This window comes from Malania oleifera, chromosome 4 (assembly GCF_029873635.1).
Source record: "Malania oleifera isolate guangnan ecotype guangnan chromosome 4, ASM2987363v1, whole genome shotgun sequence".
Classification (NCBI taxonomy): domain Eukaryota; kingdom Viridiplantae; phylum Streptophyta; class Magnoliopsida; order Santalales; family Ximeniaceae; genus Malania; species Malania oleifera.
Window position 1 is genome coordinate 95,251,776 of NC_080420.1, and position 24,629 is coordinate 95,276,404.

General features: G+C 35.2%; 1 protein-coding gene across 1 annotated transcript; it reads left to right on the forward strand.

Annotated features, from left to right (window-relative positions):
- The first annotated feature begins 3,099 nt into the window (after positions 1-3,099).
- On the forward strand, positions 3,100-14,413 carry LOC131153621 (chromatin assembly factor 1 subunit FAS1). The gene is made up of 12 exons (XM_058106050.1): positions 3,100-3,971; positions 6,106-6,205; positions 7,732-7,879; positions 7,967-8,090; positions 8,435-8,802; positions 8,890-9,195; positions 10,939-11,020; positions 11,104-11,241; positions 11,989-12,390; positions 12,593-12,730; positions 13,866-13,911; positions 14,015-14,413. Exons 1-12 carry the CDS (start codon positions 3,489-3,491, stop codon positions 14,200-14,202), a joined length of 2,523 nt encoding a protein of 840 aa, XP_057962033.1. The 5' UTR covers positions 3,100-3,488; the 3' UTR covers positions 14,203-14,413.
- Positions 14,414-24,629: the final 10,216 nt, after the last annotated feature.

The window sequence follows — 24,629 nt, forward strand, 5'->3', positions numbered from 1 at the left end:
CTTACCTTTGCACTAAGCTCTTTGAACATGATTATTTGTTGCATGCACTAAGGGTAGGAACACAAGGAAGCCATGAGGAACGCAAATATCTCATCAACTATGGCATGTGAAGAGTAAAGAGGCCAAAGAACCATAAAGAAATGAAGACCATTTATTTATTATCTAATTTATTTTGGGTCTATAATTTTATATGGTTTGTAATAATTAATACATTGCATGCATGATAGGATTGATAAGCTCAAATGACCATATATTGACTTTAGGTCCCTAAACATCACATGAAAAGTCCCCATAACTCCAAAGTCATACTTATGCGAACAGAGGGAACTTCTAATAAAAATCAGGAAATAAAATTAACTTAAAAAAGGCTTCGAGCGACTAAACCAATACAATTATACTATGTTGGGTCGACCGAACCATTGTTGGCTGAAAAGGCATAGCCATGGTCGATCGAACTATGGCAGTATAAATGCCACGGTCGATCGAACGGTCAAAAAAGTTAACATTTTGACTTTGCACAATCGACCATTTTGAAATGAACATGTCATCTACGGTTGACCGAATCACCACGTGTTTGACACCCCAATTGTTTGGTCGACCAAATGTGTAGTTCATTTTGGCCATAGTGGACCAAACCTGATGAGTAGCCGACCGTCCTTTATTTTGGTCGACCGAACCTACGAAGGGGTTCAAAATCAACTTGAGACGGTTGACCATATTGTTAGTTCAAAATCGCCACGATCGACCAAACTTGGCAATATGGTCAACTAAACCATGAATATGGTCGACCAAACCTCTCAGGTTGCCAAACTTTTTACCACAGTAAAATGTGGTTAAACTAGGTTATTTTTAATTAAACCTTTTAAAACATTTTCAAAAATACCCATGCAGTCCCGAACGGTTATATTTTTTGGAGTGTCTATATATACTCCCTCATTTGGTTTGATTAGGGCTGATTAGCAAACATCATTAGCAAAATATTTTTATGAAATTTCAAATACTTATTTCTCTCATACAAGCTTCAAAAACCTACTCTTACTCATTCATATAGCAAGATATCCTTTGTGAGAGTTTCTAGAGATTATTCATATAAGCTTACACTCTCTTTTTCTCTTATTGATATTGATTTTTTATTGAGAGTAAGCTTGAGTTTTCCCTTGTAATTTTATTCAAAAGTCTTCTTTGGTAAAACTCTCTAGGGCTTGTGAGTCTTGCATTATTGTTGCAAAACTCAAAAGCTTGTATTGTGTTTGTTTGTGAAAAATATTTTTTACAAACTAAAACCCAAATATATCGTGTGGTTGATTTTTTGAGAAAAACATTTTTGAGATATTTTCTTGTGTGCTTAAGATCTTTGATACTGCACTTTGTAATTGATATTATTATCTTGATTCAAAGATCCCAACACATAAACTCTCATACTCTGATTGCTATATTTGCATGATTTTGAGAGTAGTCATTTAATCTTCATTGAGTTTATAAATCTTATCATATTGAAGTGCATTGATTGTATTGATATGTATTTGCTCATTGGAGAAGCACATATATTGTTCACGAAAATTTATATTTGATTATCTGTTATATTTCAAGTGTGGCCTATGTATTGATTTAACTCGTAAGAATTTGTTGTAAAGGTTGAGGTAAGCCCTGGTAATTTGACCTGGTGTTGTATTTGGTGTTGTTCCACCCAGAAGTGAGTTTTAATGGAATCCTCGGACTTGCGAGCTAGAGGCGGGGACATAGACATATTAACCGAACCTCAATAACACATCTGGTGTCACCTTTATTTTATATGCTTTACTATATTGTGTTTGGTTGTTTAATTTATCTGGAGCAAATTAATTGCAGCTACCTCTATTGGTTTATTTCATTTATGCTTTAGATTGACTTTAGGTAAGTGAAATACTGTTACTAGTTAGTTGACCTAATTAGAAAATTTTTTAATATCCAATTCACCCCCTCTTGAGATTACAGTAAAGTCAACACATTCCATGTTGTTAACCAAATACAATAATTGTATTTTAGAAACAATCCTATTTCTACCTTAATTCCATTTCTCTTTCAAAATTTGTCTTACTTCAATTTCATTCCACAAGCTAGACAATGGGATAAAGGATAAAACCCTCCCATAGTCAGTAATAGGAGAAGAAATTGACACAAGAAAAGGATGTTGGTGGGAAAATTAAAATAAAAAATAAATTCTAAAATTAGAAACAAAAATAAGAAATTGAAAACCAACAACTTGCTTGACTGGTTAATATTTTTATAATTAAATGCGCTATTGTAAATTATTTTTTCATTATATACAAATAAAAATAGAAAGTAAAAAACAAAATAATATCGAATATATATTTCAAAAAAAATATTGTTGAATAACGTATGTTTTTTAGGAAATTATTTTAAAATGTTTCTTGTGTTTTCAAATACAATTTTCCTAATGAAAACACAAAGTATAAGTAGAATTCACATTTTAAATAGTAATAGTAATAACAAATAGTTACAATTGTTTTATTAAAAAAATATTGGTTTGATTGGCCTTAATTAAACATGTTTTGATTTTTTTTATTTAAAAACAAAAAAATTAGCCTAACGTATTTTCTTGCGTAACAAATGCGGCATTTGATTTTATATTTATATTTATATTTATATTTTCAAAAACAATAATACCGAAATTTATTTTTAAATCTTAACCGAATTGGTACCGTATTTACTTTTTTTTTTTTTACCAAATTGAATTATTAAAAAATAAAATAAAATAATATTATTTTTCGAAACTGAATGCTTTAAGTAAAATAATATTATTTTTCGAAAAAAACAAATAAAAGAAGTAACCACAAATTTCAATATCCGTTTCTACCCGAGCCAAGCCAAGCCAAAAGAAAGCAGTTGCTTTCCCAATTAAACGTGCGGTGCACTTCGATTAAGAAAACAATAAAAAGGAACTAGCGCGCACTAAGCTCGCCCGGTGCGCGGAACGATGGCGCCAAAGCTTGCGCCAAAATGCATAAAATTTTGACACTTGGAGCCAATTTACGTTTTCCCTTGGCGGGAAAAATCATTTTCCATTAATTCCATTTTCTACCCTCTTCTGTTTTAAATATCTTCTAACAAATAATAAGAAGAAGAAAAGTCATTTTCTTTTTTAATCTTGTCCTCTTTAAGCTCGTTTCTCGAGAAACCTCCAAAAATCCCTCAAAACAAACAACAACCCCAGGAAAAGAAAAGAAAAGAAAAGAAACGAAAACAAAAGAAAATCCGAGCTCTCAAAGTGCCCTCAAGCTCACATCGGATCCTCCGAGAGAGAGAGAGAGAGAGAGAGGGAGGGAGAGAGAGAGAGGTAGTGTGGGTGGAGTTCATTTCGGGGAGCGCATGAAACCCTAGATTCTCGATTGAATGCTGCTCGAGCTTCGATCTCTGTAGTGGTAGTCGAGATCAAGGATTTGGTATTTCGATTTGATTGGTTTGCTTCCAGGGGTTGCTCCGCTGCGATGGCGGAAACAATGCTGGTGGACGGGGAGGTCTCGCGAGAGCCGAAAATGAATGATCCGAATCAGGCGAAGAACACTCTGAAGCGCAAGAGGGCGTCGTCTTTGGCGGCGGAATGGCTGAGTTCGGAGGAGAGGGAGGCGAGGGTCGATGGATTGCGAGCGGAACTTGAAGGGCTGTTTCGGTACTTCAAGGAGGTGGCGGATCAGTCGGTGGTGGCGTACGATTTGTTGAAATGCGGGAGCGGGTCGAACTTGAACTCGGCTATCGCGTGTTTGATCGAGGAGAGCAGTAAGCCACTTTCGAAGCTCGTGGAAGAAGTATATGAGAAGGTGAAGAACAAAGAGGGAATGAATGCTGGTATCACTGTTGCGTCGGTGAAGAGTTCCGTGCTTATTATTGGACAAAGATCGTACTACGGAGTGCCTAATGTGGATGCCGATTTGCTGGAGGACGAGACTGAGTCGAGCCTCTGGTGCTGGGAGGTGATTGTTCTCTTCTGTTGACTTCTATTCCGTTTTTATTTTTCATTATTTTTTGAAGTTAATCATTTAATTTTGTTTACTGCGCTTATTTAAACTTTGATAATTTTTTAATTATTCGATATATTAAAATTTTTAAGTATACGTTTTGTTTATATTCTGGGTTTAATTGATATCTGTTAATTTTTTAGTTATTGGGTTTGTTGTCAGTTTTATTGCTGTTATGTTCATTGGTTAACTTTGGTCTTTGTTTTTTCATTGAATTACCAAGTTCGTTGATGTTTTAGAAAATTCTGTTGTTTATCTATGTACAACGTTTATTTGACTCTATTAATGTCTTTGCTCATAAATTCTCCATGCGATTTGGGTAATTAATTTGCGTCCCTTCTGTGTGGAATATTGCTTTTGACATTTGCTGTTTCTCATTTTACCACATTTGTTGCTTGCTTTTGTCGTGATTGTTGATAAATTGATTAGTTTACCATTTCTTATTAGGCAGATTTTCTCTGTTTTTCCCTGGCTTTCAATGCAGCATATGCAATCTTTACCTGTTCTTGTTTTACTTAACATGTATCTATCTACTATTTGTTTCCCTTTCAATTAGTTCCCGCCCTCAGTGCATTTTCTATTGGTTGGCATTATATGCATGACAAATTTTGCCTATTTTTAGCAGTTGAGATTTTGCCACATCACCTGAAGTGGACAGGTCGCTATTTTAGGAAATTAATAACTTTTTATATTGTCTCTGAGAACAGAGTGAATGAATACAAACCCTCCATCTTTGATCTTGCTGTATTCAAAAATCAAAAACCGCCATTTCTGTCAACCTCTGTTCTGAAGTCTACCTGTCAATGGAACTTCCAAAAATATATGAAAAAAAGAAAACTGAAACACTGAGGCGTCATCAGTTCGTTCACTGGCTCCAAATATATCCCTTTTCCCCCCTTCAGAAGGTGGGTGGGCTGAGGAAGGTAAAAAGAACCAAACCACTAATTAATAGTAAGACACTAATCTAGATGCAAATATTTAAATTTTATAATATTGTCTATGAGTCAAATGATATTAAGATTAAATTGGGCTGAAATTTAAGGAGGGAATTAAAACACTCTCCATTGGTGTGAAAAATGTGTAACATGCTCCATTACTGTTATGCACTCTTACCAAAAAAGAAATTTCTTGGAGAGAGAGAGCATATTGGTTCATTAATTTTGTCTGGAAGGGCTGCTGTGAAAATTTGTCAGGGGAGGGGAACACTGGATGAACTTGATGAATGGAGAAAGAATTTAGCTGGTAATTTATTTTTCTGCTATATCTCAACTCTCAAATCCATCCATGTTAATAGGTGTATCTTTGGTGAAATAGAAATTTCAACATGTTTCAAATAATTAGGATGCATCTGTTTGATCCTAAGAATGAAATTGGTGATTTAATGTACTAATGAAGAATTAAGCCTTTTTCTCTCTTGTTTATAGATACACGTTGTTGGGTATGTTTGACCTTTTTAGTTTTCATTTTACCATATGTTATGTATCAAATGTTCTAGGTGTATCTTCATTGTGTGTCTTCTAGTCTTTCTTGGCTGGAAATTTATGATGTGCACATTCCATTGTTAGTTTGGTGCTTATTAATTTGCAATGTTTATTGGGTGTATTAACTTTTGTCTATTTCTAAACTTACCAAATTAATTCGGCTAATCTTTTCAATCTTCAAATTATGTTCTTTCTTATTTATATGGACATTTTGATATTGTACGAATGGTACAATCTTTGTCTATCGTGCCTTTTGTGTGTATTTGACACCTACTGTCTCTTTTCTTACTATGTTTATTATTTCTCCATGTCATAAGTTTTCATCTATTTATTTGAATATATATGTATGTATGTATATATATATATGGCAAGTTTGAGCTTTTTCATTTTTCAAATTAGTGTCTATACTTATTTTCTCCAAATCTTGTTTCTGCAGAACATCTAATCTTTTCTTTCTTCTCATTTTACCATGTTTATTGTGTACAAATGATCTTTATTTGCCCCCGTTTTCATTTTATTATTGAGAGCTCTCACTTTTGATGGATCTTTAAAGTCATACTACTTTATGATGGTGTTAGTTTTAATATTTTTCCACACTTATTGTACAGACAAGAGATTTAAAGTTGATGCCAAAATCCGCTCGTGGGATTCTTAAAATTCGGCGGACTGGTCGGAAGAAGATCCATGAAAGGATTACTGCTGTCTCTTGTATGTGTATATATTTCAAAGTACATGATTGGCCTTTTCTTTTGTCTGCCTTAGCATTTTAGGAATGCATGTCATAATTCTTCATCGAGTGGATGCATTTGGTTTACCCAATGACTTCATGCTGTTTCCTTGTTTTTAAATTTTTTTTGTTTGGTGACCACATTGCTTTGCCTCCTGTGACTAAAGTGTTGTCTTTGTCCTTCTTGGAGTACTAAAAAGCAAGTTTAAAAATATCAATGTTTTAAAAGGCGAAGGCGTAAGGCGAGGCGTTTTAACCCTCAAAAGGCGAGGTGTAAGCCTTAAGGCGTTGGGGCATAGGCCTTTTGAGATTTTTTTTTTAGGAAAAAGAAATTGTTAAATAAAATATATATATTTAAAATAATGTAAAAATTAAGAAAATCACAAATATAATGTTAAAAATAAAAACTAGATGTACTTTGCAAAATACTTGCTGGCCATTCAAAAATTGCTAACTTGGATACATGGCATAAATCATGACAAGAGATAGCTATACCATTACAAAGTTCAAACTATTTTCATGATGTAAGATGCAAGTCTAGTTATTTTTGAAAGGTTGAGGTTCAAGAGTTTTAGAAATAAACTCATATTAAGACATTCCTTTTTTTTCCAAACATGTAGTTAAAATTTTCTAACCAATTCTAACTTGAGAATCACACACCCAAAATGCGTAAGCCTCAACTAAAAAGGCACAAAATGCGTAAGCCTCAGCATGTAATGCGTTAGCCTTTTTGGAATTTGGTATTTTAGATTGAACCTCAAGGCATTTTAAGCATGCCTTGCCTTGAGGCGACCCTCGATTGAGCCTTTTAAAACACTGAAAAATATAATTACTAAATGAAATAATTGTTAAGTGAAATTTTAATATTGGGAATATAACTAAAGGTTAGTCAGTTTTTAGTTTTTAAGTTTTTGTTTTCTTGTTTTTGTGTAATACCAAAACAGACCCTAAGTTTTCAATGAGTTTGCTAATGTGCTAAATAAATTCCAAAATGCAATGTTCGTTATATGTAACAAAATACCTGCAATAGCTGTAACGGTCAGTAACTGCACTGTTACACTGGCTGCAACGGATTTTCAAAACTATGTATATTGCTGCTTCAATTCCTCTTTTATCACTTAGCCAATTCTTTTGAAGTCGCCAAACTCTCACTCAATCAAGTAATTTTTTGTTTCTTGAACTTGTTTGTCTATTTTTTTTTTCTTTTTCAATACATGCATGTAGATGGAGAACCATTATTATGATTTTTCTATGGCTATGGATCTCCTTTGCTATATGATCTATACATGGAAAATCTATGACACAGAACATGTCATTCCCCCGCTTTGATAAATGAGTTTTCCTAATTTGATGAGAATGGTGATGAATTTTAATTGTTCACATCTGAGATTACATGCTGCATTTGTTTATTGCAGAGGGTTAACAGCATTTAAAAAAAAAAAAAAAAAGTAGATTCAGGCTGTGCTTGCATGTAGAATAGGTTACTGATACTTTTGGATTGTTTCAGCAATGATGACAGCATTGCAAAAGCTGGATAGCCGTCAGAACTCTAAGCATGATATACTGAAAGCATCGGAAAAGCTTTGTAAAGTGTTAAGTGAGGCAGATATCCGTTTGTTGGTGGAGAGTATGATACAAAAAAATGGTGCTGACATGTATGTATTGCAGTAGCTGCATCAGTTGCTGTTTGCTGCTCCTTAATATTCTTTCTTTTGATTGATTTTTATAATCTTCTATTCTAGCGCTGAGAAGGAAGTGAAACGGGAAGAGAAAGTACTAATCAAGCAATTGGAGAAAAACAAGCGAGAAGCTGAAAAGGAGAAGAAAAGAGTGGATCGTGAACTTCAAAAGGAGAAATTGCAGAGTGTAAGTGTTAACTGCCTTCTTAAGAATGGGAGCAGTCATTTACTTCTTTTATGGCGCTGGTTGTTTCAACATGTTTGAAGCTAATGAGTCTGCCCAAAAATGAAAGCCTTTGACAATGAAAAGTGTTGGTGAAAAATAGGTTTAATCTGGATCTAACATGTCACTGTTTTCTTCAAGTTGATTGAGAATGGAAGCCTTTGACAATGCAAAGTGTTAATGAAAAATGGGTTTAATTTGAATCTAACATGTCATTGTTTTCGTTAAGTTGGTTAAGGTGGTTGTCGACCAAACTCTTGATAATTTTTATCTGTCCTAGACATCTTAATAGCCTTGCATAATTCCAGGAAAAGGAGCTAAAGCGATTGAAAGATGAGGCAGAGAAAGGCGAAAAGCGTCGAGGGAAAGAAGAATCTGAAATGAGAAAACATCTAAGAAGGCAGCAAGAGGAAGCTGGGAAAGATCAAAGACGTCGGGAGAAGGAAGAGGCAGAGTTGAAAAAGCAACTTGCTATACAAAAGCAAGCTTCAATTATGGAGCGCTTTTTAAGAAGAAACAAGACTAATGTAACTTCCCAGAATGAGCAGTCTGCAACAAAAGCAATGACTCTTGATTCTCTCACAAACAGGAGGGGAGATATATCTGAATCAGTTGTTCAATCAATGGATTGTGCTCTTGCAGTAAAAGATGAGATTAGTATTGAGGGCATTCGCAAGTAATTCTCTTTTTGTCTGCTGCTGGTTCATTTTGTAATATATATGGGCTTGGAACTTTCTTAATTTTCATTTGTTGGACTTTCCAGGTCATTCATAGAATCTTGGCATTGCATTGGTCATTCTACTCGTTCAAATGGAAAACAACACTGGGGCATACGTCAGAAGCCTAAGACTAAATTAATTAAGGAACTTAAACTAACTACTGGTAGAGAACAAGCCCATGATGATGAAATGAACATTGAGAAGCTTGTAGATGGATGGGAAGCAACTGTTACTGATGAAAAGTTGGATAATTCTCTTCCTCATTTGCGGAAGTGCAACCGAAGTAAGCAGTTATTGCAGTTTGATAAGAGCAACAGGCCTGCATTTTATGGAATTTGGCCCAGGCAAAGGTAAGTTCTGTTTCTTTAGTTTATATTTTGTGACATAGGCTGCTTGATTATATAGTTACATTCTACAAGCTCCATAACAGTTACTTTTGTAGTATGCTGAAAGCTAAACAGAAGCATCTGGGATGCAATATCCAGCATCTTCTTGAAGTTAAAGGAGGCATGATGGCCAATTATGTTTTGCCTAAATTGTCAGCTAAGATTTTAGAAGGACCCATTGTGGTCATCCTGTTATAATTGTTGGCTGATAAACGAACAGCTTAAGCTTTTAAATTAAGTAGTGACTGAACATGGACCTAGCTATAGGTTAAAGTTATCTTATGACCCTAATGAATGTTATTCATTGTTTCTTTAACTCGTCACATGAAATTTGCAGCACAGGCGGGGGAGTTTTAAAGGGTTGATATACATTGTTGGCCCACAAACTAACAGCCTAAGCATTTAGTCAAGTGGTGACTTTAAAAGAACTTGTTGTATCTTTAATCACTTTCTTGTTTTTGATTTTCTGTGTAGTCAGAATACTTCCTAGAAGTCAGCTGTCCTAGCTGGACCATCCAACTTGTAAATTAGGCCCAAGGGGGTGGTAGTAACTCTTAGGGCTTGAGGCAATTGGTGACCCATGACCTGAAAGATTAGGTTATAGGTCAGGTGGTTATCTAACTCAGTATCAGAGTTTTGGTTGGTAGGACTCTTTTGTTATTACCATGGCTGTTAGCATTTGAGTTATACAATTTGAATCAATTCAACCCCAAACAAGTTGAATCAAGGAGCTACCTGAATTGACCAGTTCATATGTGAATCAATATGGATTCAGTTGATTTATAACAGTAGGTCACATCCCAAAAGAAACCTTCTTTAAATTCATATTTTTTTCACAAAGGCATTCCTTTCCATCCTATGAATGTTCCATCTTGAAAGACAAGAAAATGAGAATGTTTAGCCTTCTCTTCATGAATGTTCAGCGAACTTGAATTTTGGGCTTCATCTCTCCACTCTTGGAGCAGTACATATGTTATTGAGGAAAAAAAGGTTGTTTTGGTGTGGTACTGGTTGGCTGGGGTGGTTTGGAAGTTTGGAATATTTCTCAGCATTCTAAAATTATTGTTAGTTATTTTTTTGGAATTCTTATTGGTTTTGGTTATGATTTTTTATTAATATTTCTTGATTTTTTGTTCTTATTGAAAGCATACATATTCATAAAGTTCAGTCTTTTAGTAATTTTCTTGATTCTTTCCTATATTTTTTGTTATATATTAGTTCTTTTGATTCATTAGTTTTGAATATAAATCAATATTTGTTATAATATTCAGTTATCAATGCATTTAGTTTGTTTTCATAGACACATGCATCCCATGTAGGATTTATTCTGGAAATTTGTATTGAATTGTATAATTTGATTCTCGATTCTCACTCCTCGAAATTGAGATTTAGATTCGTGATTAAACTCTTGATTTGACGACTATGCTTATTAACCCTATTTGTAGGCTGTCACTTAGGTAGGATCATCTGCATATCGTTTGCAAGAAAGTATCTTATGCCTCCAAGCATTAATGCTGTGGCGTCATAATCTGATCATAACTCATTTTAAAAATTTGAAAATTTATATTTTTTCAGTGGTGGTTGGTCTGGGGCACTGCTGACACTGTGCCAAGCATAGGATACTTTTCCAGCTGTTGTCTAGATCTCTAACTGCAATAGTTTTGCTAGAATATGACATTCATTGAAAGCTCATCTCTTTGTTTTCAGTCAAATTGTTGGGCCTCGTCACCCCTTTAAGAAAGATCCCGAGTTGGATTACGATGTTGACAGCGATGAAGAGTGGGAGGAGGTAATGTCTTTTTCTTTTTCCTCTCCCTGTATTGAAAAAAAAAAAATAAAAATATTTCCTTGAGTGTCATCTCTATCATACAGGAGGATCCTGGTGAAAGCTTATCAGATTGTGATAAAGATGAGGAAGAAGAGTTGGAGGAAGGGTATCCAAAACCTGATGATGAAGATGAAAGTGAAGATGGCTTCTTTGTACCTGATGGATACCTCTCAGAAAATGAGGTAGGAAAATGTTGCTGTTGTAAAGCTATGGTTTGTCTAAAAAAATTTAATTACCATTAAATAATGGTTATTGATTGAAGATTGAGCTTGTGTTTATATGGAAATGTGAATGAAAACTGTCATATGTTGTTTATTATTTAGTTCAAGATGTGCAAGCTATTCATCTTATTTTAAACAGGAGGGAAACTGTTATAAATAAATTAGAGATTGGCTTCTTTTTAGTTTGCAGTGTACTACCTGTTGCATTTTTCCCTTCTTACTAAAAATTTCTTCTTTTGTCTGAGAAAAAAGGAGATCAGGCAACCCAATAAATCTGGTTAGCCACCCAACTTCCTATGAGTGCTAATCACTTTCTTAAAATTCTAGGCCAAATTCTTCATAAAAAAGTTCTCTTTTAAATATCCAAAAATCAAATATGTTTTAATTTGATCCCGTGCTTAAACTGGTCCCTTAATCACCAAAAAATATAATGCTAAAAGGAACATGAGAACATAAGGGATATCCACAAAAAATGGGGACATAGGATTTGTGCTCCTCTTTTGTTTCACTTGCTGAAGTGCTAATGGAATGTTTGATTTGGTGTTTGGGTCTATCTATTGGCTCATTATTTTCAAAAAGAGATCTTCCCTATATTGTTCAATGTGCTGCCACGTAATTAATTTGTAATCTCCGCTGATTATCATTTTTACATACTGAAGAGCTAGCCAGAGTGCTTATTCATGATGCTTATTCATCGTTTGCATGCAGCGAGGACAAGTTGACCAAGTGGAGTCTGATCTATTAAGTTCACCTAGTTGTCAGCAAGAGTTTGAAGCTGAGGAGTTCTGTGCATTGCTTTGGCAACGAAAGTATCTGCAAGGTTTGACCGAGCATGCTCTTCGGAAGAACCAGCCCTTGATTATATTAAATCTACTGCATGACAAGACCCCGTTGTTGGGGGCTGAAGATCTCAGTGGTAGTGCTAAAGTTGAACAGATGTGTTTGCAAGCTCTTAGCATGTGTGCTTTTCCTGGCGGGCCACCTATAGAGATGCCGACAGATAATGACATGAGGGATGAGGACCAAGAGGCTTGTTTCTCAAATGGCAAGGGCAGTGGTACACCTGTGGCAACTGTGACGGCTATACCTGACTCAGATTTGCCTAAAATTGTAAGTATGCAAATGATTTTTGGGTTGATTATAGAATTTTAGAAGTTAATGATGTGAAAAAGTAGGAAATCTGTGTTGCAGAACAAGTAATTAAATAAACCAGTAGATAATAAAGAACCTCAAGATAGATCAGTGGCATTATTAGAGAAACACATGCTAACTCATCCTGCTTTGAAACTGATGGTTTCTTTGAATTATTCAGGTGTCTGCAATCCAGTCATGCCCACAGGGTATCAACAAGGTTGTAGAATCTTTGCAACAAGCTTTTCCCACCATCTCAAAGTCCCAACTGAGAAATAAAGTGCGTGAAATATCTAATTTTGTGGATAATTGCTGGCAGGTTAGTGATTCTAATTCTTCACATTGCTAGAGTTTAGGATCTCCATTTTTGTCTAATCCTGCATTTTTTAATAAGGTAGGTAGATTAGAAGTGAGACTTATATTTTTATTTGAAATGTATTTTGGTTACAGGCACAGAATGTTCTGTTCCTTATTTTCACCCTTCTACCATCACAGAAATAGAATTTGGAGTAATGAGTTGATGAATATCTTTTATGAGCAACATAGGTTGGTCTGAACCACATTTTTACTTGGCCCCTGTTACTTAGGGGTTGGTCTAGGTTTATCAGTTTGGGTATGTGGATCTAATCAAATAAGCAACAAATGTGTTTATTATAGTGATTCACTTTTTAAATTTTGAACTTTGATATTCGTCACTAATTAAATCACACCCCATTTCGAAGGGATAATTGAACTTGTGTCAGTAGCTTGTTTTGATGGTGGTTTAGGTTTGAGCTGTACTTGTTAGTTTCCTGATCATGAGGGATGCACTTAGGTGGTTGGTGCATTAGAGCATCTCGTACTGTTAGAGAGCTCATCTTCAAAACCTAGGTGTTAAGGAGAGAGAGTTAAGAGGATCTTATACTGGTTTTGGAACTGTTCACAGAGACGGTGTGGGATTGGACGGACATTAATACTCCCCCTCGAGTCCATGGGGGAAATGAGGCGACGAGAGCCCATGGGGGGAAATGAGGCGAGGAGAAGTCCAGCCCATGGAGGAGCTAAGTAGCCCAAGGCCCAGTTCTGATACCATGTTAGAGAGCTCATCCTCAAAACTTATGTATTAAGGAGAGAGAGTTGGGGATCTTATACTGACTTTGGAACTGCTCATAGAGACAGTGTGGGATTGGACGGACATTAATACGTACATTTATGTTTTATGCAAAAACCAGCCCCAGCCAAAAAATGAGAATGGAGGAATAGAGGGCGAGAGCATGTGGGTGTGGGTAGAGGGGGGGGGGGGGGAGGTGGGGTTTGAAAAAAGGGCTTGCTGCCCCTGGTGGTGGTGGTAGTTACGTAATTATATATGCCTGAAACAGATGACAAGCTTCTTTTGAGAGCCTCATCAAATTTTATTTTTATTTTTGGTAATTGAACAAGTTTTCATTTGCTGATGTTAATCCTGTCATGGGCAGGTCAAGAAAGATGTATTGGACAAGCTTGGGCTATCAATTTCACCAGGTATGTATGTATCGGGTTTTAGACCATATTGTTTCCATCTGATTTGATTGGTACATAGGTTAATTAGGGCATGTTGGTAAGAAAAGTTGTCTTGAATTAGCAGAGAAGCGTGGTGGGAGGACAAGAAGTATTGCCACATTTTTCTCTAAAAGGTGCCATCCCCCTGCGGGCAAGTGCATCAACTCCAGCGAAGGCTCTCCGGAGTCGTCCCAGAAGACAGCTCCAGTTGTCCAGCAGGCCACAGGGTTGCACATACAACAGTCGTCTCTGGAGAACCTCACGCATCCGTGACTCTTGGTTTCTATTGTTTCTCCTTTTTGGTTTTTGTTCTTTAGTTTTCTGTAATAGTTATCTGCCCCCATATGTATTTACAAGCCCCTCACGTAGACTGAACTGTAGAAGTCTCTTGATTTTCACATGATGGAATTGTCTTTTTTTTTTTTTTTGGGGTGGGTTAAACTGTTTGCGAAAGCTCTATGAAATGTGGTCTTAGTTGGGAACCTTTTTTCGTTATTTTTTTCCTGGGTGTTAAAGCAGTGATAGCATCTAATTACACAATTAATTCGGTGCAATGCGAGTATTTGGCCTTCTTGGGACGTGAAACGACGTCATAACATTATTTTAGTACGAATGTTAGTGGGCACCTAGTCCTAGTCCAAACTAGATGCTTTAAGTACTTCACGAAATTATTAAGAAAAAAAAAAGAAAAAAGAGAAATATGCACGTTGGGGTGAATTTTTATAAAAATATGCCAAATTCGTTAGGTAGATTAGAAGTGACTTACATTTTTATTTGAAATGTATTTTGGTTACAGGCACAGAATGTTCTGTTCCTTATTTTCACCCTTCCACCATCACAGAAATAGAATTTGGAGTAATGAGTTGATGAATATCTTTTGAGCAACATAGGTAGATCTGAACCACAGTTTTTACTTGGCCCCTTTACTAAGGGTTGGTCTAGGTTTATCCTTTTGGGCATGTGAATCAAATCAAATAAGCAACAGATGTGTTTATTATAGTGATTCACCTTTTAAATTTTGAACTTTGATATTCGTAACTAATTAAATCACACCCAATTTTGACGTGATAATTGAACTTGTGTTAGACTACTTGGATGCGACCCGATTGAAGTGGACAAATTGGCTTGTTCCTGTCTATGTCATGGATGGACATCCTCACACCCAATCTTCCTAATAATGCATCAAAGGAGTGAGTACTGTATGCTCCAGTGTATATACTACAACTCATGCGGCTTCTTGTTTATAAACAAGTGGCAATACTATACTTTGTTAATATTCCTACCTTTGCTCAGCGATTTGGACAGGGTGTCCATGTATAGCTAGGGTAGTGCTGCACATGCATGATTGTACAAAAAGATGTGTTAGTTTGGTCGTGTTGGGGCGCAATTAGTTGGAGGTCCGCTGTTTCTCTTGAAAGATTTGGGCATGGGAGTACATGCCCTTTCTTACTCTAATTAGACTTGGCTTGCCACATCTTCTTGCTAATGTCGACGATGACTCATTCCTATTTGTGGTCATGTTAGTATATATTTTACTTTTGATAATTTTAAAATGTTTTAGTGTAACTTTATATGAATATAATATATTGCAGGTGGCGAGTTTCATTTCATGTCTCGCACACCCCTCAGCATACTCTGCGGTTATATTAATATGACATTGATATGATGCATGAGGACGAGTAATACAATTTTATTTTTATTGGAATCGTAAAATGTGGTTATGTAATGTTTAGTATTTTTAGTAATTTTTTTTTACATAAATTGTTTGTTAGTAGTTTATATGAATGTTGTACACAAAGGATGTGTACGCCAATTTATCACCCATGTGTTTCACTGGAGTACATGTTTGGTTTGTTCGCACCCCCTGTTGACTTTTTGAGTCCGATCTTTATTTTGATGCTGACAAAGCACAAAGATCTTATGTGTATTTAAGTGCTCAAATAAGTTTATACCTTGGCACGCCATAAGAATAAAGGGTCATGGGAGCCATGAAGCGCAGGAAGCTCGTATCACATACTTGGCTTATTCCATGGATAAGAAGAGCAAGAAAGAAAACATATATTTTTATTGTAAAAGCATTTAGTTTTTATAATTTGGTCTGTAATAATGCAATGCATGCATGATATGGATGAAAGTTCAAAATGACCATAAACTGACCATAAGGGACCAACAAATTTTCAGAAAAATTATTTAGGGTAAAAAATAGGGCCATAATTAATTTTACAAAGAGGTTGACCGACGTTGGGTTTTTAAACTTAATTAAAAAGCCTTGATCGATCGGCCCTATAGCGTTGTAATCACCTCAGTCGATCGACCACACATAATGCCTAGAAGTCAAATGTTTGACTTGGCTATGCCGACTGACCCTATTTTGAACTAAGCTTCTATGGTTAATCGACCTTTGAAATTTGACTTTTTACCTTCCTCAGCCGATCAACCATATCAGTTCAAAGTTACCCTCGGCTGACCGAACCTCATGAACTGACAGACTGGCCTTAAGGTCAGCCAATCGAACCTATGAAGGGTGGAAAATCACCTTTCGCCAGCAGACTCATCCTTCCATTGGCCAATTGAACCTAGTATTAAAATTCAAATTCATTGTATCTGTTCGGTTAATTGAACCTTTTGAGTTCAGTTATTTTAACTGCGCTAATCAGGGTTAAAATTTAATTAAACAAATTCAAAATGACCTCTGTGTCCCTAAACGGTCATTTTTCCATAGAGTCTATATATACCCCCTCATAACTCAAATTTTAACCAATGCTTAGATTAGAAAATCCTCCCAAATAATTTTAGTACTTCATTGATTTTACTCTCTTGCATTCACTCATTTCATACATTTTCAAGAGAGCATTTGATTTAGAATCATTTTTCTTGGGCATTTGTTATATCATTCAAAGTATCATACTCTCGCTCATCTTGTTTGTTGAAAATCCACTTTGAGAGTTTAGCTATAGGTTCCCCCATATATTTTACTTGATAGATATTTTTGGGGTGAACTAATTACAACTTGTGGATCTTAGCATAATTGTAGCAAGATTCCACAAGCCCATTGTGTTTTCATTGTAAAAATTGTTTTGAGCTATAATCCTTGCTTCCCTTGAGTTGTAATATTTGAATATCATTTTTTGGGAAGATTTATTAAGGGTTCAAGATCTTTGAATATATTGCATACTTTGTTTTAGATCAGAGATTGTATATTGTTATTTTGGCAAAAATCATTTGAAGGGAAAAGCCCTAGGTTCTCCTACACTTTTTTATTGAAAAATATTTTGGAGAAAGATTTCATTTGGATTTAATCTTTGAAGTGCATTATCATATATATATATAGATATATCATCTTCCAAAGATTATAAAATTACTTTGTGAAATTGCACATACTCACATTGAGCTTATATTCATATCATACGTGAGTGCATTTTAGTGCTTAATTGTGTACACGTCTGCTTGTTGTAGAAGCATTCATTTTTGTATGAAAAATTATCATTGTTGTAATTTTCGACGTGTGGTCGGAAGAAGATTGCATTGGCTTGTAACGTACATAAGATAGTTCAGACCTAGTTAGGAGGACCTGTTGCACCGTAACGTATAGTTGTGTACGGGTTGGGGCCAGCCCTGTGAATTTGATTTGGTGTGTTCCTCGCTCAGTAAGGACAGGAGGTTTGTAATCGGTGTCGCTCCACTCGTAAGTGGGCAAAGGATAGTGGAATCCTCTTGCTTGTTAGCTTGAGGTGGGGACATAGGCAGTATTGGCCGAACCTCGATAACAAATTTTGTGTCGGGCCTTTATTTTATCTCCGCACTTTCAATTTCAGTGCGTGTATGTTTTATGTTTGATTTATTATATGTTGTACATGTGTTTAATTGTTTGAATATTTGATTGAGTTTTTGATTGTATAAAAAGACCCTAGGTTACGAAATACTGTTTGTTATCTATCTTAACCTAGGAAGAAATTTTAAATACCCAATTCACCCTCCTTTTAGGAATACACCAATTCCAAAAATTGGTATCAGAGCCTCGTTACAAAAAACTTAACCGCTTATGCTAAAGATCGCTATGACTCACTTTGGTGTTTCTCCATTCGGTGAGGGACAATCATTTACCAGTCCTCCATTATTTTGCGGTGAAGATTACACCACCTGGAAAATACGAATGAGTATATTTATAAATCAATGGATTGGAGGGCCTGACAAATGTCCGTTAAAGGAAATCGCCTACAAATAAGTGAAAATGATTTTAGCTTAATAAATTCAAATGCCATGGATATGTTATACTGTTCTTTAGATTCAAATGTTCTTCATAATATTATGGCATCTAAATGTGCAAGGGAAATCTGGGATGAACTTGAAAAGAAATATGGAAAATCTTGGGAGAATGAGATCACCACTCCGGAAGTATCAAGTTCAGATGATCAGGAAATGGTGATTGATAGGGTAATTGCATTATCAGAAGAAAAGGTTTATGATCCTAACTCAACCTCTGTAGATGATTCTTGTGCTGAATGCTGCTATATATTATGTATTGAATCATCTGGTGAATCTATTGATAATATTGTTAATGTTGCATGCAATGATTCATGTGATAGGTATTGTGTTAAGTCTTGTGATGAATCATGTGTTGAATTTAATAATGAAAGCATTCCCTCACATAGAGAACTAGAAAAGGCTTCACTTAAAATACATAAGATTCTAGTTAAAATATCTAAGCATAGAATCTTCTTGATAAATGAAAATAGAACGTTGGTAAAACAATTAGAAAGTCTAAAAGAATATCATGCCACCTTAGAAAAGAAAAAGGTTGAGAAGATATTGAAAATCACTTGCTAGGAAAGAACAATGAAATATTATCCTGATATAACATCAAAAGTTGAAAATGAAAAGAATAATCATATTAAATCCTTAGGATCTAAAAGAAATAAGTCTTTTGAAAAGGGTTCATCCTTTATATCCCATAGTCATGTCTCATCGAGCAAAAATAGAATAAGCAAGTTTAGTCTTTCACGCATATACAAAACTTGCTTATATTGTAAACTGAAAAGGCACACCACATATAATCATCCATTTAGAGGTGCCAGAGGCATAGATAAGAAAATGATATGGGTAATCAGAAAGGCTAACCCTGTACGACCTGAGGAAGATTGGATCTCATCTAGAATTACATAACCATTTAATCCTTCCTTAGTTCTTAGGTTTAGGGAGAGTGATGACCAAAGGCTTGGAAATTGGTTTGTGTCTAAAATGTCAAATCTTAGTAGATGCATTCACTATACACTATATTGAATACTAAGATCATTAGAAATTCAAGCCAATGTGCAAATTCAAGGAAAATATCCAACCTGAACTTAATACATATGTATATCATAATGATTGGATAAAATGTGAATATATTGGCTTAAGCGTGTTCGAACAAATCCACTCCCAAATGGACAAGGCATTTTTGCCTGATAAATTATTCTTATTTCTTAACTCATACTTAAATGTGAATATCTAAAGTTAAGCATACTCTGTCCATTGCACAAGTTTGAGTTTTAGGAGATGAATCCTTCTATTTAAACATCTTGAAAGCCTTAAATGCCTAATAAAATTTTTAGTCATCACTCTAAGCTTAAAACACTAATAATCATAAATCCCTATTCTACAAGTGCAAATCAAAAGACTTCCTCCTCGTAATCAAAATTAGAAGCATCCACTAAGGGATTCATGTTTTATTGTTAAATCAAATTATTCCCTTTGAATCTAAAATATAAATCCTTTAATCTTGATTCACCTATCACCTCCATAGGAAATCTTTACCACATCATGGTCACATCTAGTAAAGTTTTATCCTATTCCTTGGCTTGTATCCTTGTTTAAAATTGAAGTCACATCTAAAGGATACCTTCCATCAGAGGCAAATCTGAAATGACCAAAGAGCATTATTCTAGAAAGATCATATACTCCAAAAATGCTCTGTGCCTAAACGTTAGGACATATTAACTAGCACGAAAATATTTTGAAGAATGTCCTGCTACTTCCAAAATACTCTTTTGAACTTATTAATGATTCATTTTTCAAAGAGTATCTATTCACATTCCTTTCATAAGCTTTTAAACTTTAAGTCAAACCCATTAGAGCTTCATATCCTTAGAGATAAGTTGAATTGCTAAGTTGGTTGCACTAGGTCTTAATCTAGATGAATGCATAAACTTCAAGGAGACCTATGCACATGCAGTTTAAATGGAAAGCCATTCTAACTTGGGCCTCTTATGCATTGAGATTCATAAGAAAAGAGGCAAGGTAGGCTTATGACCCTGAAGAAATATTGATTGTGACTTATTGGTCCTCTAGGCCTAAGAATTCATAGCCAAGCTTAAATCATTGAAAAGCTAAAACACTTGGCTAAGTTATGAAAAGATCAAGGCATAAGATGGAAATAAATAGAGCACATAACTCAGAGGGAGCATTTCTTTTTCATGCCTGTATAATTTAAATGCTCTCTTGATCTTATATCATATTTTATGCTTATATGCCTTTATGGGAGCTAAATTGCACATTGCTATCTATTGACTTTTTGAGTCTGATATCTATTTTAATGCTGACAAAGCATATGTTTCTCACTTGTGCATTCAGTGCTTGAACAGGTCTATATCTTGGCATGCACATGTGATTAAGGGAATGAAATCCAGAAAGGACTTAAAGCCCACACACTCCTGGCGAATTCCATGGGAAAACGGAAGAGCAAAAGAAGAAGACATGAAATTTCTTGTTGGAATTGCATTTAGTTTATATTTTTGGGTTTGTAATATTATAGTCTGTAATATTTGCATCTTATGCATGATAAGGGTTGAATGCTCAAGATACAAAAGACCATAGACTAGCCACTAGGACCCTAAGACCTTAGCACAAAATGCTATAACTTATTCACACATAGTTGAATAAGTTTATGGTCAAAATTAGGGCTTACAAAGACTTCAGTCGACCGACGCTTGATTTTTTGGTTTAGTTAAAAAGCCTCGGTCGACCGACCCATGGCATTATAAACGCCTCAGTTGACCGAACCAGTCAGAAGTCAAATCTTTGACTTTGCTTGGGCAACCGAACGACTTTTGAACTAAACTTCCACGGTAGACTGACCTTAAAAGTTGACTTTTTCTACCATCCCCGGGCGACCGATTATTCAGTTTAAAAAATACCTCGGTCTACCGATCTTATCCACTCGGCAAACCGACCAATACTCACGGGTGCCTGAACCTATGAAAGTTTGGAAAATCGCTTTGGTTCGGCCGACCGGTACTGTGCAAAGCCAACTGAACCCAACTTAAAAGGAAAAATTTGTGTCTATTCGGGCGACCAAACCTCTCGGGTTCTTCATTTTTTACCGTGAGTAATCAGGATTAATTTTTAATTAAACTTTTCAAAAATACCGACCGTGTCCTTGATGGTTATATTTTTTGGAAAACCTATAAAGACTGTCTCATTTGTCTTTATTAGCAACTTGGTTAGACATGAGATTAGCCAGATTTTCTCTCAAAATTTCTTTGTGCTTTTATTGCATATTATTTCAAAATCAAGCATACACTTATAATCTCTCTTATTTTTAATACAAAATCATTTTAAAAGAAGAGAGTTCTATTTGCTTATCCTCTTCATTTGCAAACTCATTGCAACTTGAAGAGTGTTTGGTTTATTGTTGTGTGGCTATTCATATATCAGTTCTAAGCTAATACTCTCTCATACTCATACATTTTGAAAAACCCTCTTGAAAGTTAGCTTTGATATTTTTCCATATAATTTCATATTGATAAATTTTCGTTGGAAAAATCTCTTAATTGCTTGTGAGTCTTTTGGCATATTAATTGCAAGAGTCAAGAGCTTTTCTTGTACATATTGCTAAAATTAATTTTTTTAAGCCATATCCAACATCTCCTATACTTTATCTTGAAAGTATTTTGGAGATTTTGTTGCACACATTATGTAATAGCCCCAAAAATGGTTATACAAGATTAGTGGAGTGATTTCAAAAATAAAAATAAATAAATAATATATTAATATAATATAATATATTATTATATTATAATATATATATAAGTAAAGCTTCCAGCTTCAGGAAGCATTTGATTTACAATTTGCAGAGGAGAAGCTGCGCCCCCTTGAGTCTCTCTCGTCACCTTCGTCTCTCTCTCTCCCACTCTCTTTAATTTTTCGGCTGATTTTCGCTCGATCGAAAATTAGAAAATATCGTTGGGCTCCATTCTCCACCACCGACATTTCTACCGGAGTGGATTTGTCATGAAAACAACGTAAGCATATCCCCTTGGGTAAGGTAAATTCTCACTCTTACCTCAATTTTTCTTAAATCTTAAGCCTAATGGACGATCGAACACCACCACGAGAATCTAGGGATGATTCTTTATAAGTCTAACGGAATAGATTTCTCGTGGGGTCGTTGTAGGCATAGCCCCAAAATTAGGATAAGAGGGTTGTTTAGGGATTAATTATTATTTAATTAATGTAGATTTGGAATGTTAGAATATTGGTCATTCTGAGCTTGAACTTGGGTTATTGAATTTAGAATTTGGGAGAGCGCCACTGGTATAATTTTGGGATCCCTACAAGCGTAGTTCAAGAAAATCAGGGTAAGTGGAGTATTTTAGAATTTTAATGTTAATTTGGAATATACGAAATCTAGGAAGTGATAAACGAAAGTTATTCTAGGAGTTGAGTTGAATAATTTGGGAAAAATGTGAATTTCAGGTTTTTGGGCTGCGAACGTCGAGGGGCATAGGGATTGGGTATTTTTAACGGGATCTCAGTAAGTCAGGTAAGGGGAATAAATTATTACAGTTATTTTTGAGAATTACTGATTTAGTTAATACATGAAAATGAGAATATGTTATTTTGCTTGAAATTATTATTGTCGCGACAATTCGGACCCGCCAAAAACACTAGCACAGGTGCGGCTGTGAATTGGGAAAAATGGTGTGAATTTTGAAAATGAATATTTTCGTGAAAAAATAAGGTGTGATGGAGTCGCCACTAACCTTTTGAAGTTTGGTTAGAACACTTGATTACTACCCAATTAAGGGTAGAATCGGTCTACATTACCAGAGTCGGGCTCGGGAGTGCGGTTACGCGAGGGGAAGGTATTAGCACCCTCTACAAGCCCATTCTTACGAACGGTACTAGATTAATTGAAGATTATCTCACAAATTAAATGTAATAAGCCTTTAAGATTACTCCTTTCCAAGAATAAAAAAATAAAAGTACTATTAGGTATTCCCTTAGAACTGGGGCATATCATGCTCTGAAGAGCTCATGCCTCTCTTTGAAATCATCGGGATGGAAAATCGAGAAAATAGTTTACAAAAATACAGTCTCGGGGTTTTGAAATTTTTATAGAATTTTCTAAGTGAAAAGTAATATTTCGGGAGGTTTTGGAAGTTGTTTGGGATGGAAACAATTTTCTAGGCCTAAAATATTCTTGTGACTTTTTTTCTAAGTGTGAAAACATTTTTTTTGTGTTTTTGGTGATTTTTTCAATATTTTTCCATGAACTTTAAAATAGCATAAATAAAATTAAGACAAAAACCATGAAAATCAAAATTCGAAAATATTTTGGTGACTTTTCTGACTTTTTATGTTTTGTGGATTTTGGTGCATTTTGGAATTATTCAAGTAGAAATGACACAAACTGAACCAGCTTAGTCGTGGTTCAAAGGACCCGATTGCTTCGGGGAGAAAACCGGAAAGGTCAACCTATTTAGGGTCTGCTCAAGACCAAGGAGCTTAGGGCGTGTGCGCGAATATGTATGTAAAACAAATGTGGAGATATGTGTGCATGTGTATGTGTGTGTGTACGTGTTAGAATGCATAGATGTGGACATGCATGAATGAAAGTGCATTTGGGTGAGTGTGTACTTGCATGTGCATGCATGCATGTGTGTGTGTGAGTGCATGAGTGTGGACATGCATGAATGAAAGTGCACGTGTGTGGGTGTGTACATGCATGTGCATGCATGCATGTGTGTGTAAGTGTTAGAATGAAAGTGCACGTGGGTGGGTGTGTCTATGCATGTGCATGCATGCATGTGTGTGGGTGTGTATAGGGCTGACTCTTCACAATATGGGGCCCTAGGTGAATGATTTAATCAGGGACCCTTAATATTTTCTTTTTCTTTTTCTTCGTTTTTCATATCCAGATTCATATTTTCTCGTTGACATAATTAAATTTCAAAATTAACACTAACTATAAATTGACAAATTATGTAAACAAATAAAAATAAATTTAATAAATCTATAGAAATAATAGATTGAAAAAATATAACCTATTTATTATTATTATTGCAAATCGATCGGCGAGCGAGGCTTTAGAGATATCGGATTCTTGTTGGATACAACGCTCTAACCTCAAAGCTTCCAAAATGTAAGAAAAAATAGAAAAAAAAAAAATTCAAAGTGAAAATAATAGAAAAATAATGCGCAAACATTGAAATCAAATTTAGGATTGATGAAAATTACAGAGAATCAGAGGCCCGAAGATGATGAACACAAGAGTCGGAGCAAAAATCATAGAGAGACCGAGAGATGAGAGTGAGAGAGTGTGAGAGATGGAAAGATCTTTTTAAAGAGGCTAAGAGAAAGAAATGAGAGTAATAGATAGTTAGAAACATAATAAAGTTGTTAGTTGGGAAGTCAATGAGACTTGAAAAAAAAAAATTAAA

What these genes read in the sequence shown, in the direction of transcription:
- LOC131153621 (XM_058106050.1), top strand. Translation starts at nt 3,489, where the DNA reads ATGGCGGAAACAATGCTGGTGGACGGGGAGGTCTCGCGAGAGCCGAAA. An exon ending in ACTCAGATTTGCCTAAAATT is followed by an intron (nt 12,391 to 12,592) that starts GTAAGTATGCAA and finishes TGAATTATTCAG; the next exon opens with GTGTCTGCAATCCAGTCATG. An exon ending in TGGGCTATCAATTTCACCAG is followed by an intron (nt 13,912 to 14,014) that starts GTATGTATGTAT and finishes TTGAATTAGCAG; the next exon opens with AGAAGCGTGGTGGGAGGACA.